At 47.0% G+C, this 15,619-nt stretch overlaps 1 protein-coding gene across 1 annotated transcript in view; it reads left to right on the top strand.

Annotated features, from left to right (window-relative positions):
• MYO10 (myosin X) overlaps positions 1-15,619 on the top strand; it is a 344,577-nt gene that overhangs the window by 315,789 nt on the left and 13,169 nt on the right. Inside the window, 5 exon segments of the mRNA XM_042782436.1 lie at positions 1,879-1,972; positions 4,164-4,219; positions 7,440-7,582; positions 8,213-8,407; positions 12,437-12,594. Coding sequence (XP_042638370.1) covers positions 1,879-1,972; positions 4,164-4,219; positions 7,440-7,582; positions 8,213-8,407; positions 12,437-12,594 — 646 coding nt within the window.

The raw sequence follows: 15,619 nt of genomic DNA, 5'->3' as shown, positions 1-15,619 counted from the left end.
GGCTGCGATGATGGTCTCAAGTATAGCAGGGATTGTGGGGCTGGCGCGGGATCGGGCAGTGTTTCGTTCTGCTGTGCATGGGGTCACTATGAGTCAAACGACTCGATGGCACTAACAATACAACAACTCAGAGTACATTGTACGACACCAGGTTGGGAAGAGGAGAGGCATGAAACTGGCATTCATGGACCTGGGTTAGAAAATAAATATATTCCTATTCCATTGTAGGGAGCTCTGGTGGCATAGTGCCTAAGGGATTTGACTGCTAACCAGAAGGCTGGAGGTTCAAACCACCAGCCGCTCCTCATGAGGAAGGTTGGGCAATCCACTTCTGTAGTTATACCACCTCGGAAACTCCTCTGGAAACCGAAGGGGAGGGGTCGCTATGAGTCGGATTGACTCCATGGCAGTGAGGTTGGTTTGGTTTGGTATTCCATTGTATGTTGAGTAATTTCCCCTATGGTCTCCAAGGTTACCTGTTTTTCTTGACATTTGCATGCAGGGCTTTATTTAAAAGGAGTTTGTATTTGTGTCTTCTAAGCCCCCTGATTGTAGGGGCTCCTGGATTCTCTCTCAAGTCTGGCACTGCTCACATTCTATGCCATTTGCCGTGGCATTGATTCCAACTCACGTGGCATTGATTCCAACTCAGAAGTCAGAGGTAGGAAGGGTCAGTTGAGAAGGCTGAATGGAACCAGAAGCCCAGGAAGGAAGTGGGAGGAGTACTGTTGCATTGCAACTAGTGTCACAAAACAAAACGCGTACAAATTGCTGAATGGGAAACTAATTTACTCTATAAACGTTCACCCAAACCACAATAAAATTAAAAAAAAAAAAAACCCTATGGGGCTTTTCATGGGTGAGTGTCGCTACCCATTTCTCAAGGATTTCATCATCATCATCAGATTTCTTTAAAGCTCTATGGGACGTGGAGGACCGGGTTCTCTACTGACCTGACACTGGCCGTCTGGTTCAAAGCACCTGGCTGCTTCTCTCCCCTGCTCCTCGGTACCAATACTCACCCATGAATAGGAGTGCTGAAGGGGCAGGGAGGCAGCATCTTCTGACCTCCTCTAACTTCACCAGAGGAAGACAGAATCAGCAGTAGCAGCCCAAGGCCTGTTCCTATGAGGCCAGACATGCTACCACCCTCCAGCCCTCTTATCAACCTTGTTACCCACCATTCGTCCCGCAGCACCAACCACCTTTCTGCTGGGGTCGATAATTTGCTACAGTGGCCACACACAACTCACAGATTATGTGGCTTATTAGGGAAGTAACAGGCCACGATTCAGGTTCGGGGACGCACTCAGGATACAGGTTTTCAGTCAGGACAGTCTCCCCTCTGCTGTGCCCTTAGACATGCCTCTCTGGCCCCTGCCTCTGGGGGCCAGGAAAGCCTGCTGCTCTGTCTCATGCCTCTTGGTCCACTGCTGCCACCTCTCAGCCAGGCATCTCTCGCCCATGAGCTTCTCTCTCTCAGTGGGCAGTCAGATTCCTTCTGCCTCTAGGAGGGCTCGCTTTCAGCCTGGTAGAGTACAGTGGCAAAACCAACCAATCCCAACCTCAGAGCTCCCCACACCTGACAGAGTGAACTGTCTCAGAAGATTACTTTGTGCTGTTCCAACAGAAATACCCCAGGTGGATGATTTAACAATCAGGAGTTTAAATTGCATGGTCCCACCCAGTAAGCCAGTGGGAGTCACAAACGCTATGGCTAGAAAAGCCACACCGTGTAATTGACTATACCGCAAGGAGCTAAAGAAAAGCCCAGAAGCTCAGAGATGGCATCTTCACAAGAGTGTGTGGGGCATGATGCCACTGTCGCATATTCCCAGGGGGTGACCATGCCTTGACCGCCGCCCGCTCTCCCCACAGCCAGTGGTTCAGCGTGCTAAGCCAGGTCCAGGCGTCCACGGACCAGGAGATCCGGGAGATGCATGACGAGCAAGCCAACCCACAGAACGCCGTGGTGAGTGAGCACCCACCTGGTGCAGGTGGGGTGTCCCGCGGCAGGTGGGAGGGGAGGGAGGGCGGCCTGGGGGAAAGGGCCCCAGTGGGAACTTTTAAATAACCCCCCCTTTTTTTTTAAGTTGAAGAAAAATAATTAAGTAGTAAAGTAAGTTAAAGGAGCCCTGGTCTGGAACACAGTTTAAGCGCTTGGCTGCTAACTGAAAGGTCAGCAGTTCAAATCCACCAGCAGCTCCATAGAGAAAAGACCTGGCAGTCTGCTCCCATAAAGATTAGAGCCAAGCAGTTCTACCCTGTCCTTAGGGTGACTGTGAGTCAGACTGGACTCGATGGCACACGACACTAACAAAGTAAATTAACTGATACAGTAAGTTAAGAGGTAAAGTACATGATCAGCAAACACAAGGGAAGCCCTTGGAATAATGGATTCACACTGTAGCTGCAGCAGTGGACTCAAACCACCAGTGGTCATGAATATGGACCGGGCTACATTTCATGTGGTTATACATAAAGTCGCCAGCAATCAGGGCCTGTCTGCTCCCATAAAGATTACAGCCTTGGAAGCCCTATGGGGCAGTGCTGTTCTGTCCTATAGGGCCTTGCAAAAAGAACAAGGAGGCCACATGTTCAGACCTCCTCTAATCCCACAAGAGGAGGGCAGAATCACCATCAATAGCACAAGGCCTATTCCTGCAAGGCCAGACATGCTGCCTCCCTCCAGCCCTTTCTCTAAGTGTTCCTCCCAAAGTACCCACCACCTCTCTCCTGGGTTCGATAATTCGCTGCAGTGGCCACACAGAACTCACAGATTATGGGGTTTATTAGGGAAGCACCCCAGGCTACAATTCAAGTTCAGGAAAAATGCTCAGTCTCTCTCCCAGCCCACCGTCCCTCAGCCAACAGTCTCTCGTAGTCTTTCCCAGCAGTGCTGGTCCCTCGGTGTCTCACTCAGCAATGTGCGTCTCTTGCGTCTCTTTCCCAGCAGCACGTGTCTCTTTCAGCAGCACGTCTTCCTCAACCAGCAGTCAGAGAGAGTTCTGCCTCTAGGAGGCCTCCTTTTGAGCCCAACAGGGTGGTCAAACTAGCCAATCACAGCATCAGAACTCTAAGCACGTGAGAGAGAGTGGGCACCTCCCAGAACATTGTTTTGTGCCACTCCCAACAGAAATACTCCAGGTGGACACCTTCAGCAATCAGGAGCTCCTCAGTTGCTCACAGAAAATCCCACCTTGGAGTTTACAAAGACTCATGGGTAGAAAAGCCACACTAAGTAATTTACTACACCACAGGCCTCTAGAGTCAGAATCGGCTCAATGGCACACAACAATCACTAACAAAATCAAGAGGTCAAGTCAATTAAGGGATACAAGTAGGCCATGGACGAACACGAAGAAAACCCTCAGAGCAGGAATTGACACAGTAACCATACAGATGGACTCAAACCTATCAGACAGACATGAAGGTGGCCTGCGTGACGCTGGTCCTGTTACACGCAAAACCACCAAGGCTCAGAGCCAAAGTGAGGGCGCCTGACAGCAACGTTGTAATATAGAAAGGGGAAACCGGAACATCTGAATTAAAAACCTTGCAGAAAAACAGAAACAATTAAGTTATAAGTCATCACAGATTCCCGTTCTCCCACCTCAAACCTTCCTTAACCAAAACAAAAACCCTGGTTCTTATAGAATCTTGGAAACACACGACACTTATTCTTCAAAAGGTTTGGTGAATTCTAAAGCCTGTTCCTTCTGTCTTCACTCCCTCCCAGAAACAGAGAAAGTCAAAATTATGTCTGAGAAGTACTTTGATTTCCTTGTTTTCTTACCTTAAGCAATGTTTCTAAGAAAAATACGTGCAAACATTAGAGAAAGGAAGTTACGGTGTAAATCAAAATCCAGACATGGAGAAAGGTTCATAAATCCTCTGCTCTGAGGAAATTTCAAGTACAAGAGGGAAAGATGGATTTGTAGTTTTTTGAAGTAAGTGAACAGTGTCCTGTCTAGAGGCTGAGGCTGTCTGTAGTCACTCAGTGAAGGGGCCCTCCCTTAGGTAAAGTATTATTTTGTAGTTAACAAAAAAAAGAGAACAGATTTTCTGTTCACTTGTTGCGGGAGCTGTAATTTCAGGTGGCTACTGTAATGGGCACGTTGCTTTACTGGTTGTCTTACTCTCTGCTCCCTCCTCCTCTCCAGGGTACTTTGGATGTGGGGCTGATTGATTCCGTGTGTGCCTCTGACAGTCCTGACAGGTAAGCTCGGATGGGGCTTTTACAAAAGTAATGAATCACCTGTATGCACCACAAATGCCTCTCTGCTTTTGGCCACATTCCTCTTACTGGGCTGTGAAATGACCCTAGGCTATGTGTTCCTGCTGGTCAACCCCAATAATGCAGAGTCTTCCTTGTCGGGACCAATTTTACATCATGCCAAGGTCTCCTTCTATGGATCTCTTTGGAGTATAAGGAGACCCAGTGAGAACCTCACGTCAGTTACCAAAAAACGCAAGAGGAGTCTTTTTTCACTTGGGCATAAGGGCAACTTGAGATTTGTACTGGGGAAAAGTACTGGTGTAGGAGAGCACATTCCACCCGCTGGAGAATACAGTTCCCATTTGAAACTTGAAGTAATTGGAAAGAGTTTTGAGGAGAAGGCCCATGTAGTGTATTGATGCGTTCAACACCAAACATTTGTTGTGCTTGCTTATCTCTGCTTTGCCACGCAAAGTAGCACGTTTGTTTTTGTTACGTTTTTATGTTTTGAAGGCGCTTCATCTTCATAAATGGTCTCAGGACTACTTGTACCCAGTGGGCTTTTTATCACCTCCATTTTTCTTTGCTTTGTGAGTTCTGTCTCGGGCCTCAGCAGAATTTTTGCTCTGGGAGCAGAATAACAATCAAAATTAACTTCCACCCCAGTAAAATAGCTTTAGAATAGTCCCCACAAGGCAGAGTTAGGGCAGCAGCGTTGATTCAGATGGTAGAATTCTCGCCTTCGGTGTGGGAGACCTGCGTTCAATTCCTGGCCAGTGCGCTTCAATGTGCAGCCACCCCCTGTCTGTCAATGGAGGCTTTCCATGAACAGATTTCAGCAGAGCTGCTATACTAAGGTAGGAGCTCTGGTAGCATAGTGCCTAAGGCACTTGACTGCTAACCAGAAGGCTGACGGTTCAGACCCACTAACCACTCCTCAGAAGGAAGATGGGGCAATCTACTTCCGTAGTGATATTGCCTCAGAAACCCAAGGAGGGGTCGCTATGAGTCGGGTCCCACTCGATTGCACATAACAACAACAACAACAACTACAACTGTACTAAGGCAGACTAGGAAGAAAGACCCGAGTCTGCTTCAGAAATCGGACAGTGAAGTCCCCGTGGACATGACTGTCCGATCCCCTTGCACGTGGCGTTGCCATGAATTGGAGAACAGCTCAGCAGCAGCTGACAGCAACAGCAGGCGAAGTTGAGTCCCAGGGTCCCCGTCACCCACGTGATGAAGGCTCTTCTGAACCACAAGCGCCTTGTTTCCGGTAGTCACCCTGCACCACCGTGTCCCTGGCTGTGTGTTCCATCACGTGTCAGCTCAGGTTCCTCCCTTCCCGTGATGACCTTTTTCTGCTTCCCAGCCACTCCCTCAGGCTGACCGTTTGATGATCTGAGCTCTGCACTTTGTGTCTCAGTTCCGGCTTCTCCTTTTCCTCCAGTGCCCACCTTTCTCCTTTCCCAACCACGGAACAATCTTTCCAGTTTGCTTGTTTTTAACCAGCACCTCAGGTCCTACTTGTTTTTACGTGTCTTTCCCTGGCTACTGAAACCAACCACCAACCACCTTGGCTCTGACTCATGGCCACCTCCCGTGTGTCACAGTAGAACTGTGCTCCAGGGAGTTTTCAGTGGCTGGTTTATTTCAGAAGTAGATCACCAGGCCTTTCTCCCCACCAGGCCAATCCGCCCCTGTGGGTGGACTCAGACCTCCAACCTTGGGGTTAGCAGCCGAGTGCGTTAACCACAGGAACAACCCAGTGACCGCTCCCTGGCTGCTGTGACTGCTGTTGCTAGCAGCCGTGGAGTTGAAGCTCTGACTCACGGTAACCCATGAACTGTAAGGTTTTCGTTGGCTGAGTTTCAGGAGATCACCAGGCCTTTCTGCCTTGTCTATCTCAGTCTGGAAGCTCTGCTGAAACCTTGTCAATGTCCTAGCAACACCCAAGCCACCACTGATAGACGAGTGGTCACAGGGCATGAGGTGCACGGGGCTGAGAGTCAAACTCGGGTCTCCCACCAGGGGCTGGGGGTGGATTCTACCACTGGTCAACCACTGCTGTCCCCTGGCTACTGCAGTGTGGATCATCTGCCATTTCTAGGAACTTCTGTAGCACTTAATTACAGCGAGCAAACACCTGCAAGGGGTCCCATTCACTAACTTTAACGGCTAGATAGAGGATTGCAAGTACAAACATGGGCCTGGGAGGGGTTCAAGAAGCCCTGGTGGCACAAGGGTTAAGTACGTGGCTGCTAACAAAAAGATCAGAGGTTTGAACCCACCAGCCACCCTACAGGAATAAAGACCTGGCAATATGCTCCCGTAAAGGTCACTTCTAGAAAACTATGGGGCAGTTCTGCCCTGTTCGATAGGGTCATTATGCGTGAAAATGGACTTGATGGTTCTTAACAACAACCTGGGAGATTCACAGACGTCCCCAGGTGGCAGAGAAGGCTAAGCGCTCATCTGTAAGCCAAAAGGTTGGTAAACCCACTCGGGGGGCCTGGGAAGCCAGGCCTGGCAGTCTGCTTCTAAAAGGTCACAGCCTGGAGACATAGTGGAGCACAGGTCTGCTTTGGACACGGGCATCGCTGTGAGGTCAGAATCAACTTGGTGGCAACTGGCAGCAGCAACGAGAGGTTCAGGATATTGCTGGACAGAGACAGATGATAGAGGAAGTAAACTTCAGTGCTATGTTATCTGAGACATGAAATGCACAGACCCCCCAGTGGCTTCTCATCTCGGGCATAATCATCTGTGGAAGGTGTTTCCCTGGCACCCATTTACTGACCCTCTCATATTGGTTTGTCCTCACTGGCCATTTCATTCTCAGTCCACAGACATCCTATCCAAGTTAATACACAGAGACAGAAAGAAATTTACTTTGGAGAGGCATTGAAAAAAAATTTTCCCCAGTCATCACCTTATTTACCTTTCCTGGAACAGAGCTGCTTCTGGAAAGTTTTTCACAAAGAAAAATGTTCCCTTCCAGGACCTTGACAGTGTGCTGCTCCAGATTTAAAGGTTAATGATGCCTAAAATAAATCCCTCCAAGATGAGCAATATTTGCCTCCGTGTAAAATACAAATAGCACAGCAGGGTCGAGCCTGTGACTGGTATGCCGGAAAAAGGCGTGTCATCCTGGTTCAAGCAGAGGTGATGCTGACCGTATTGCTAAGAGGCTTTGCTTCCTTCTCGCCCTGTTGTTCAGACCCAACTCATTCGTGATCATCACGGCTAACCGGGTCCTTCACTGCAACGCCGACACACCGGAGGAGATGCATCACTGGATCACACTGCTGCAGAGATCCAAGGGGGACACCAGGGTGGAGGGCCAGGAGTTCATCGTCAGAGGTGACTGCACGGGGATCTTGCTTTTGTTTTCTGGTTGTTGTAAAAATGTGGATAACACAGCTAGTCTCTCCAGATCTTAAATTGCATGTGTGTCTGCAGCATTTCCACTTTCAGCATCTTTTCTGAGTAACTTTGACTTTTGTTTTGTTTTGTTTTGTTTCATTTTTTAAATAATGAAATAGGAAATGGTTGTGGTCCTTTCTGGAGGCCCTGGGTGACACTAACAATTAAGCACTTGACTGAACTGCCAAAGGTTGGTGGTTTGAACCCACCCAAAGGCGCCTTGGAAGACAGACCTGGTGAACTGCTTCCGTTCGGTTCCAGTGGGGTCGCCATGCATTGGAATCAATACAATCGCAACTAACAACAATCACAGTGTGATAGTTTCTAACAATTATGTAGAAGTAGGACCAATCTACAAGTTACGAACATCATTATTTGGTATTGGATTTTCCTGCATAGTTTTTTGTCAGCTTTTTCTTGTTCCTTTTCTTTAGTGTGATAAAAATGGATATAACAACATTTGCTGTTTCATCATTATTTATATGTACAATTTAGTGGGATACATGGCTTTTAATATATTTTTCAGTCTTCATAACTTTCAGTCTGCACTGTCCCTTTTCCTCCAAGGATGGTTGCACAAAGAAGTGAACAACAGTCCCAAGATGTCTTCCCTGAAGCTGAAGAAGCGGTGGTTTGTGCTCACCCACAATTCCTTGGATTACTACAAGAGCTCAGAGAGGAACGCCATGAAACTAGGCACCTTGGTCCTCAACAGCCTCTGCTCGGTTGTGCCCCCAGATGAGAAGATCTTCAAAGAGACAGGTAATGGGCTTGTGACTGTTAGGCCCATGATGCAGGCCATCAGACCAGAAAGGGCTGGCTTACTTAGCACAAGGGAAGGCATTCCTGCATAAAGTATAGAATTTCCCCCACAAGGAAGCCCTTTGCTTGTTAACTGATCTTCTGAGGTTGTCTGTGGCTAGCATATGAACACTTAGTATGTGAACCATAGTAAAGAGGTCTTGCAGGAGGCCAGGTGGTACAGTGGTTAAGTGCTCAGCTGTTAACCAAAAGGTTGGTGGCTCAAACCCACCAGTGGCTCCATGGGAGAAAAAACCTGGTGATGTGCACCAATAAAGACGGCAGCCTGAAAAGGGAATATATCCGTGGCCATATGTAAGTTTGGCAGACAATTTTATACATACGTATTTGTACATACCGTGAGATGTCCACAGACATAGCACTAACAGAGCAAAGTTAGGATAACTTCTTACCCACAGCCAAGCACCCTGAGGGAGCAAGTTGTTGGACCCTTGGGTGTGGGGACCATGGTTGCAGGGGACATCAGGTTCAACTGGCATAGCATACTACACAAAAATAGTGTTCTGCATCCTACTTTGGAGAGTAGTGACTGGGGTCTTAAAAGTTTGTGAGCAGCCACCTAAGATGTGACAATTCGTCTCTCCTCATCTGGAGCAAAAAAGAATGAAGAAAACCAAAGATGCATGAAAACAGTTAGTGCAAGGGACTAGTGAACCATGCAGACCTCAGCCTACATGACCATAAGACCAGAAGATGGTGTGTGTCTACCACTGTCAGAAAGGGATCAGTGAAGGAGATCCTGGATAGAATGGGAGAAATAATGTGGAACAAAACTCAAAATCATTGAAAAAAAAAAAAAAACCAGGCTTACTGGTCTGATAGAAACTGGTAAAACCCTAGAGACTGTGGCCCCTAGTTACCCTTTGGTCCTGGAATTGAACTTACTCACATTCCTTCCAGCCAAACAATAGATAGGCATATAAGGTGAACATTTACATCTGGCAGGTGCACTCCCTAGAACATTGAACCACGGGAGATCAGGAGGGCAGGAATGCATAGGAAGGGAGAACACAGGGAAAAGGTAACTCCCGGGAGGAAGTGGGAAGAGAGCTGTTACATTGTGAGGAAGTGCAGTCAATGTCATAAAACAAAATATATTTAACTGCCATATGGAAAATGAATTTGCTCTGTAAATGTTCACCTAAATCACAATTTTAAAAAAATGAAAGTACGACAACTACATGCTACAATGTGGATGGAGCTTGAAAACATTATGGTAAGAAGCCAAACACAGAAGGCCCCATGTCATGCAATTCTGTAAATGTGAAATACGAGTTTTCCAGGATAGGCAAATCTAGAGACAGAAAGTTGATTGGTGGCTGCGGGGGCCTGGCAAGAGGGAGTGGAGAATGGACTGCTAATGGGTGTGGGGTTTCTCTTGAGGGGAAGAAAAGGTTCTGAAATTGGACAGTGGTGATGGTTACACAACCTTGTGAATGTACTAAAACCACCAAATTGTCCACTTGAAAAGGGTGCATTTTATAGTATGTGAAATACCCTGGATTGAATTGTGTCCCCGAGAAATACCTATCAACTTGGCTAGGCTGTGATTCCCAGTGAAAACAAAAAAGATGACAGCCTGGGAAACCCCACGGGGCAGTTCTTTGTCCCATAGGGTTGCTATGAGTCAGAATTGACTCAGTGGCACACAGTAACAATGGGATGTCTTTAGTTCCTAGGTGGTACCAATGGGGAACAGGCTTGGCTGTACCCTGAAAGGTTGAAGGTTGGAGTCCACCCATGGGCATCTCAGAAGAAGGGCCTAGCAATCTCCTTTGCAACCATGAGCCATTGGAAACCCTGTGGGGCACAGTTCTACTCTGTGTGACATATCCCTGTGAGTCAGAATCCACTCTATGGCAAGTGGTTTAAGGTAGTCTTGATTTATTAAGCCATAGAAAGGTTTTTCTAAGGGCAGTAAAATAAAGAGTATCCCACGGGAGATCGTTACTTCTGTCCCACCACGAGTGCCACGTGCAACCTGAAAATGACAGATCCCAGCTAGAGAACTTAAGCTAGCAGAATAAAAAACTTAAGCATTGTGGTAGTTAAGTTTGTGTGTCAACTTGGCTAGGCCTGGGTGAGTGGCTGGGCAGCTGGATGTGGTTATTCCCCAGGGTATGAATGGCAGTTAACTCCATGGTGGAATGTATTGGAGCTACAGATGTGGTCTGCTTCTCGTATATAAGAAGCAGCTTTGATACAGTAGAGCTGACGAGGGACAAGGTTGTGGTGACTTCTTGGCCACAGCCAGCTACCCAGAGGGAGTGTGTAGTTGGACCTGTGGACTCAGGACCATAGTCACAGGGGACATCAAGCTCACCTGGACACATGGAAACATTTAGTCCAAGGGACTGGTACACCATGTGATCCTCAACCTGTATGACCATGAGAAAAAAAAAGAAGCCGCAGCTTTGGGAATGGTCTCTAGCTTATGGCACACTTGGCCCTGCATGTCGTTCAGTAGCCTGCCATGCTCTGCCAACCTTGGGACTTGAATTAATGGCCTGTCGTGTGGTTTGGTAACATCGAGATTATACCATTTTATTTGTCGACCTTGGGCTTGTTAGCCTCAGCAGCCAGTAGCTGCCTGAGTGAAGAGATGCCTCTAGCTTCAGTGGGCCAGCAGCAAGAGGCAGAGCTGAAGCCCAAGGTCAGGGGGCTTTCATGCAGCCCCTAGAGCCTGGCACTTGGAACTGGCACTTCTCGCCTCCCGAACTGTAAGAGAATAAACTGTTAAGGCCATCCCATCTGTGGTATATTCTTGTCAGAGCAGCACTAAGGAACCGGAACAAGCCTCTTGATTTCTTTTTCCCCCTTTGGTATAATAACGATGCTTCTGGTTTGTTGTGATTCTTGTTGCTCAAAACTAACTCACTGCTGTCGAGTCCGGTCTGACTCATAGTGACCCCTCCTTGGGTTTCTGAGGCGATATCACTGCAGAAGTAGATTGCCCAGTGTTCCTTCCGAGGAGTGGCTTCTGGGTTTGAACCTCCAGCCTTCTGGTTAGCAGTCAAATGCTTTAGGCACTCCACACCAGAGCTCCCCTATTCTTGTTGCTAGTGGTGATTTTTTCAAAGATAAAATGATTCCATTTATATCCGATTTCAGGGTGATGGTTCAGACCGTCAGTTACTGAACACTGACTACTTTAGCACACATGCTACTTGTTGGAGCAGGTCTCAGAAAAGAAAGAGAAGAAACAGGAAATAAGTCAGAACCCTGAGGGGTCAGGTGGCACGTTTGTTCCAGAGCCTTCACAGGGACGTTAGCTTATACCTGTCCCTTCATCGGAGTCACTGGGCATTGTAAACGGTTAATGTGTGGCTGCTAACTGAAAGGTTAGAGGTTCAAGTCTGCCCAGACGCATCTCAGGGAAAGCCTGGCATTCTCCTTCCAGAATCAGCCATTGGCAACCCCACAGAGCACCACCGTTCTGCTCTAACACGGGCTCAGCATCAGTCAGCTTGACCAGCAACTGGTTTAGTTCTTTCAGTGTAAATGTTACAATTTATCTTTTTATATTTACTTTTAGGTTTCTCTTTAATGCTTGTCTTCCTGTCTTAGGAGCTCTGGTGGTGTGGCCCTTCAAGGCTTTGACTGCTAATCAGAAGGCCAGCAGTTCAAACCCATCAGCCACTCCTCTACTCCCATAGAGATACTGCCTCAGAAACCCAAGGAGGGGTCGCTGTGAGTCGGAGACGACTCAACGGCACGTAACAACAACAACCCCTCTTAGCTGTAAACTTCACAGGGCAAGAAGTGTGAGTGTTTAGGACCTCAGAATACCTGGCACAGGCCAGGGACTTGTGTTCGTTGATGTAGATGCCTAACTCCTTACTTGACCTGGCTCCGATGGAGATGACGTAGGCTGCTAATGATGCCGACTTACTGGTTTTCTGCCACAAGCGTGGTACCGAGGCTCCCGAGGTTAGTGTTAATGTGTGTGCATTGCCGCTGCCTTTGCAGGCTACTGGAACGTGACCGTGTATGGACGCAAGCACTGTTACCGGCTCTACACCAAGCTGCTCAATGAGGCCACCAGATGGTCAAGCGCCATTCAAAATGTGACTGACACCAAGGCCCCGATCGACACCCCCACGCAGCAGCTGATCCAAGATCTCAAGGTTGGTCAGAGCCCCCAGGTCCTCACCCTTGGACCAGTAAGACCTTTAGTCAGGCTGTTTTTATTCTGTGACCAAAGTCAACTCTGGGTTCGTTTTGTGTTTGTGCATCCCTGCTTTTAGGAATCGAAGTATGAGATCTTACAGAAAAAAAAAAAAATTTAATTGTTGTGAAAATAGAGGTAATTTCACATTTGCTGATCTTCCACTTTAGGCAGAATTTTATGATGAGAGTATTTTGTGTCTAGGGAGGGGATAGATGTTGCCACAAAGGTGACCCCAGTCCTCAGGCCCTTGGTACAGAGGAACGGTGGTCGGCAGTGAGGGCTGTAGGGCTCCCTGCTCACAGGGACACAGCATGACCTTTGTTGGGGGCAGCCTGCTTTGCTACAGAGTCCACTTTGACCCTGGCTTAGGGACCTCCTAGGAGTTACCCAGTAATTCTCCCTTTGCTGTGCAGTTTCTAGACCATGCAGGGAGGCCATATTGGTCTGGGAATCTCGGGATGCCTATCTGGGGTGACTTCAAGCTCAAACAAGGTCACAGATCTCTGGATGAACGTCAATTGTGTTGAGTTGTAATTTCCTGTTGATGAAGATGAGGTGCTTAGTAGGTGTGTTTTGTACGAATGAATGGTCAGGTGACAGCCATTTCCCAGGAATGGAAAGGGAGACACGCGTATTCTGGGTGCCTTTCTCACACAGCCAGCCAGTCCTTGATGCAGGACCAGGTCAAGGGGGAGTGATTTTCACTGCCCTTCCTCCAAGGTATCCACGCAGGCAGATTCCAAATGCAAAGGCAAGACCTGGAGCTGTCTCAGAAGATAAGGCAGAATGAGAGTTAATTCACACATAGGCATGGGAGGCAAGGCTGTTACTAGTGTACTTCAAAGGGGATTGGCAGCTGGGTCCCACAGCACAAGCTAACTGCTGTGGATGAGATGGGGGAGGGCTGCTAGCTCAGCATTCTAGGACCTCCCATGGAATTCAGGGCACCCTTATGATGCCAGAGTGCCATTGGTTTCCCAGTATAGAAGGCAAATTCTAGCAAGTAATTCATTCTCCAAAATTCTCTGCGGAACCCTGGCTGCTACACTGATAACCTGGTTTCTGACCTGAAATACTGATGGATTACAGATAGCTGATTGATAGAAGCTTTCTTTGAAAAAGGAGTTAAAATCTTGTATCAGTCAAGCTTTGTTTTCAAAGCCCAATCTTACCTGAACTATCTTGACATTCACTGATTATTTTGAACATAGAGCTTAAAAAAAGTAAAGAATGTTTTCCACATATGACATTCTTCCTAAGAAATTACACAAGTTGCCCCAATAAGGTCTGTACGATTTTTTTTTTTAAGGAATTCTTTCTTTTCTGGCTTTCGATTTAGTGCTATTGAAAAGGTTTCAAAGTGGAAATAAAATTCCCACCGCAGAGTGATTCATCGCCTCTCCTCCAACTATTCTGTTTACTTAAGTTCTAAAATTAACCCACAATGAGCCTGTTATGATCTAAATGTGTGACAGGAATTCAGTGAGAGGCTCTCTTTAGTTTCAGAGGTGTTAGGGGAGGTGAACATGTGGGTAAAAGAGTCCCCTAATGGATAAATAACTGGGCACAGCAGGGTCCCCCAACTGATAAATAAGGGCAGGACAGTTTCTTAGCATCGTTTCCATTTTTGCTTTAGTGTAGCATCTGCATTGTGATTGCAATTAATTTTATGAAGGTCATTTGCTGTGTAGTTTTCAGGTACAGGGAGAACACAAAAGAGCAGTTAAAGAAGTAGGGTAAAGTTTTGTGGGTTTTTTTTTTTTTTTAATATTGATTTGCTTTGACAAAGTAAACACATCTGGAACAGCAGCTGCATTTGGGATCACCACCTTATAATGCTTGTGATTTTCTGCTTTATTCTCCAAGAACCATCCATCTTCTGTACAGGCCAACATGATAGGATTCAATAGGAAGTCGCCTGTGTTAGGCTGGGTTCTCTAGAGAAACAAAACCAGCAAAGCTTATATATACATACAGAGAAAGAGAAATGTATCTGAGCAAAATGGCTCATATACTTATAGAAGCTGGCAAGTCCAAAGTTCCTGGATCAAACGTCAAGCTGGAGGCTTTTCCTGACTCACACAGCTGCAGAGGCTGACGAGCTCAAGGTGGGCGGGCAGGATACTGGCTCTTGACTCCAACAAATGACGAATGCAAGATCTGCAGACCGAATGGTGGATTGTTCACTCACGGACAGTTGTAGGCAGCACACAGGATCCTGATCCACAGAAGAGTGTCTCTTCTACCAGAATGTCCGTAAATATATTGGAAGCAGGCCACACCCCTAGGGAAACTGCCTTTCAGTGGATTGACTAGTCAAAACATATACATCCGATTCCATCATGGGAGTAACCCACATCATGATTGCTTAAACCACACAGAATTGTGGTCCAGCCAAGTTGACACACAGTTCCAACTATCACATCACTTTAAAAAAAAGAAAAAAAATCGTACAGACCTTATTAGGGTAACTTGTCTAAGTTTTTAGAAAGAATCATGTCATATGTGGAAAACGCTGTTTACTTTTTTTAAGATCTACATTCACCCCTGCTTCTTTCAAATCTTTCAGGGTAGAATGTTCTGTTGTTTTGATTTATTCTTTTGGTACACACCAACAGTTCTAGAAGCTTCCATATGGTTCTTCCTACCATGATAACCATCATTCCTGGAATTAGTGATCCAATATGGGATTCTGCTGTTGCTGAGAAAATCTGATCTAAGTATTTATTTAGGAGCTTGGAAAATAACTACAGGGTGTGTTCAGGAACCCACCAGCCCTATGATTAAGCTTCCCATGAGGTGCATGCACACCGGCTACCTTGGCCAACGCCATTGATTGCTAACTGCCATGGTGCCAGATCTTCCTCTGTCAGAGGTCCTGGGTGAGTTCAAATCACCAACTTTTTGGTTAGCAGCTGAGCATTTAACCATTGCACTACCAGGGCTCCTTCCCCAGGGATGACTACAGGGTAAATCCAGTC

Source organism: Orycteropus afer, unplaced genomic scaffold (genome assembly GCF_000298275.1).
Source record: "Orycteropus afer afer isolate SDZICR_OR568_19922 unplaced genomic scaffold, OryAfe1.0 scaffold00317, whole genome shotgun sequence".
Lineage (NCBI taxonomy): Eukaryota > Metazoa > Chordata > Mammalia > Tubulidentata > Orycteropodidae > Orycteropus > Orycteropus afer.
Note: the sequence above shows the minus strand (reverse complement) of the source record. Positions and strands in the feature narration are given on the sequence as shown.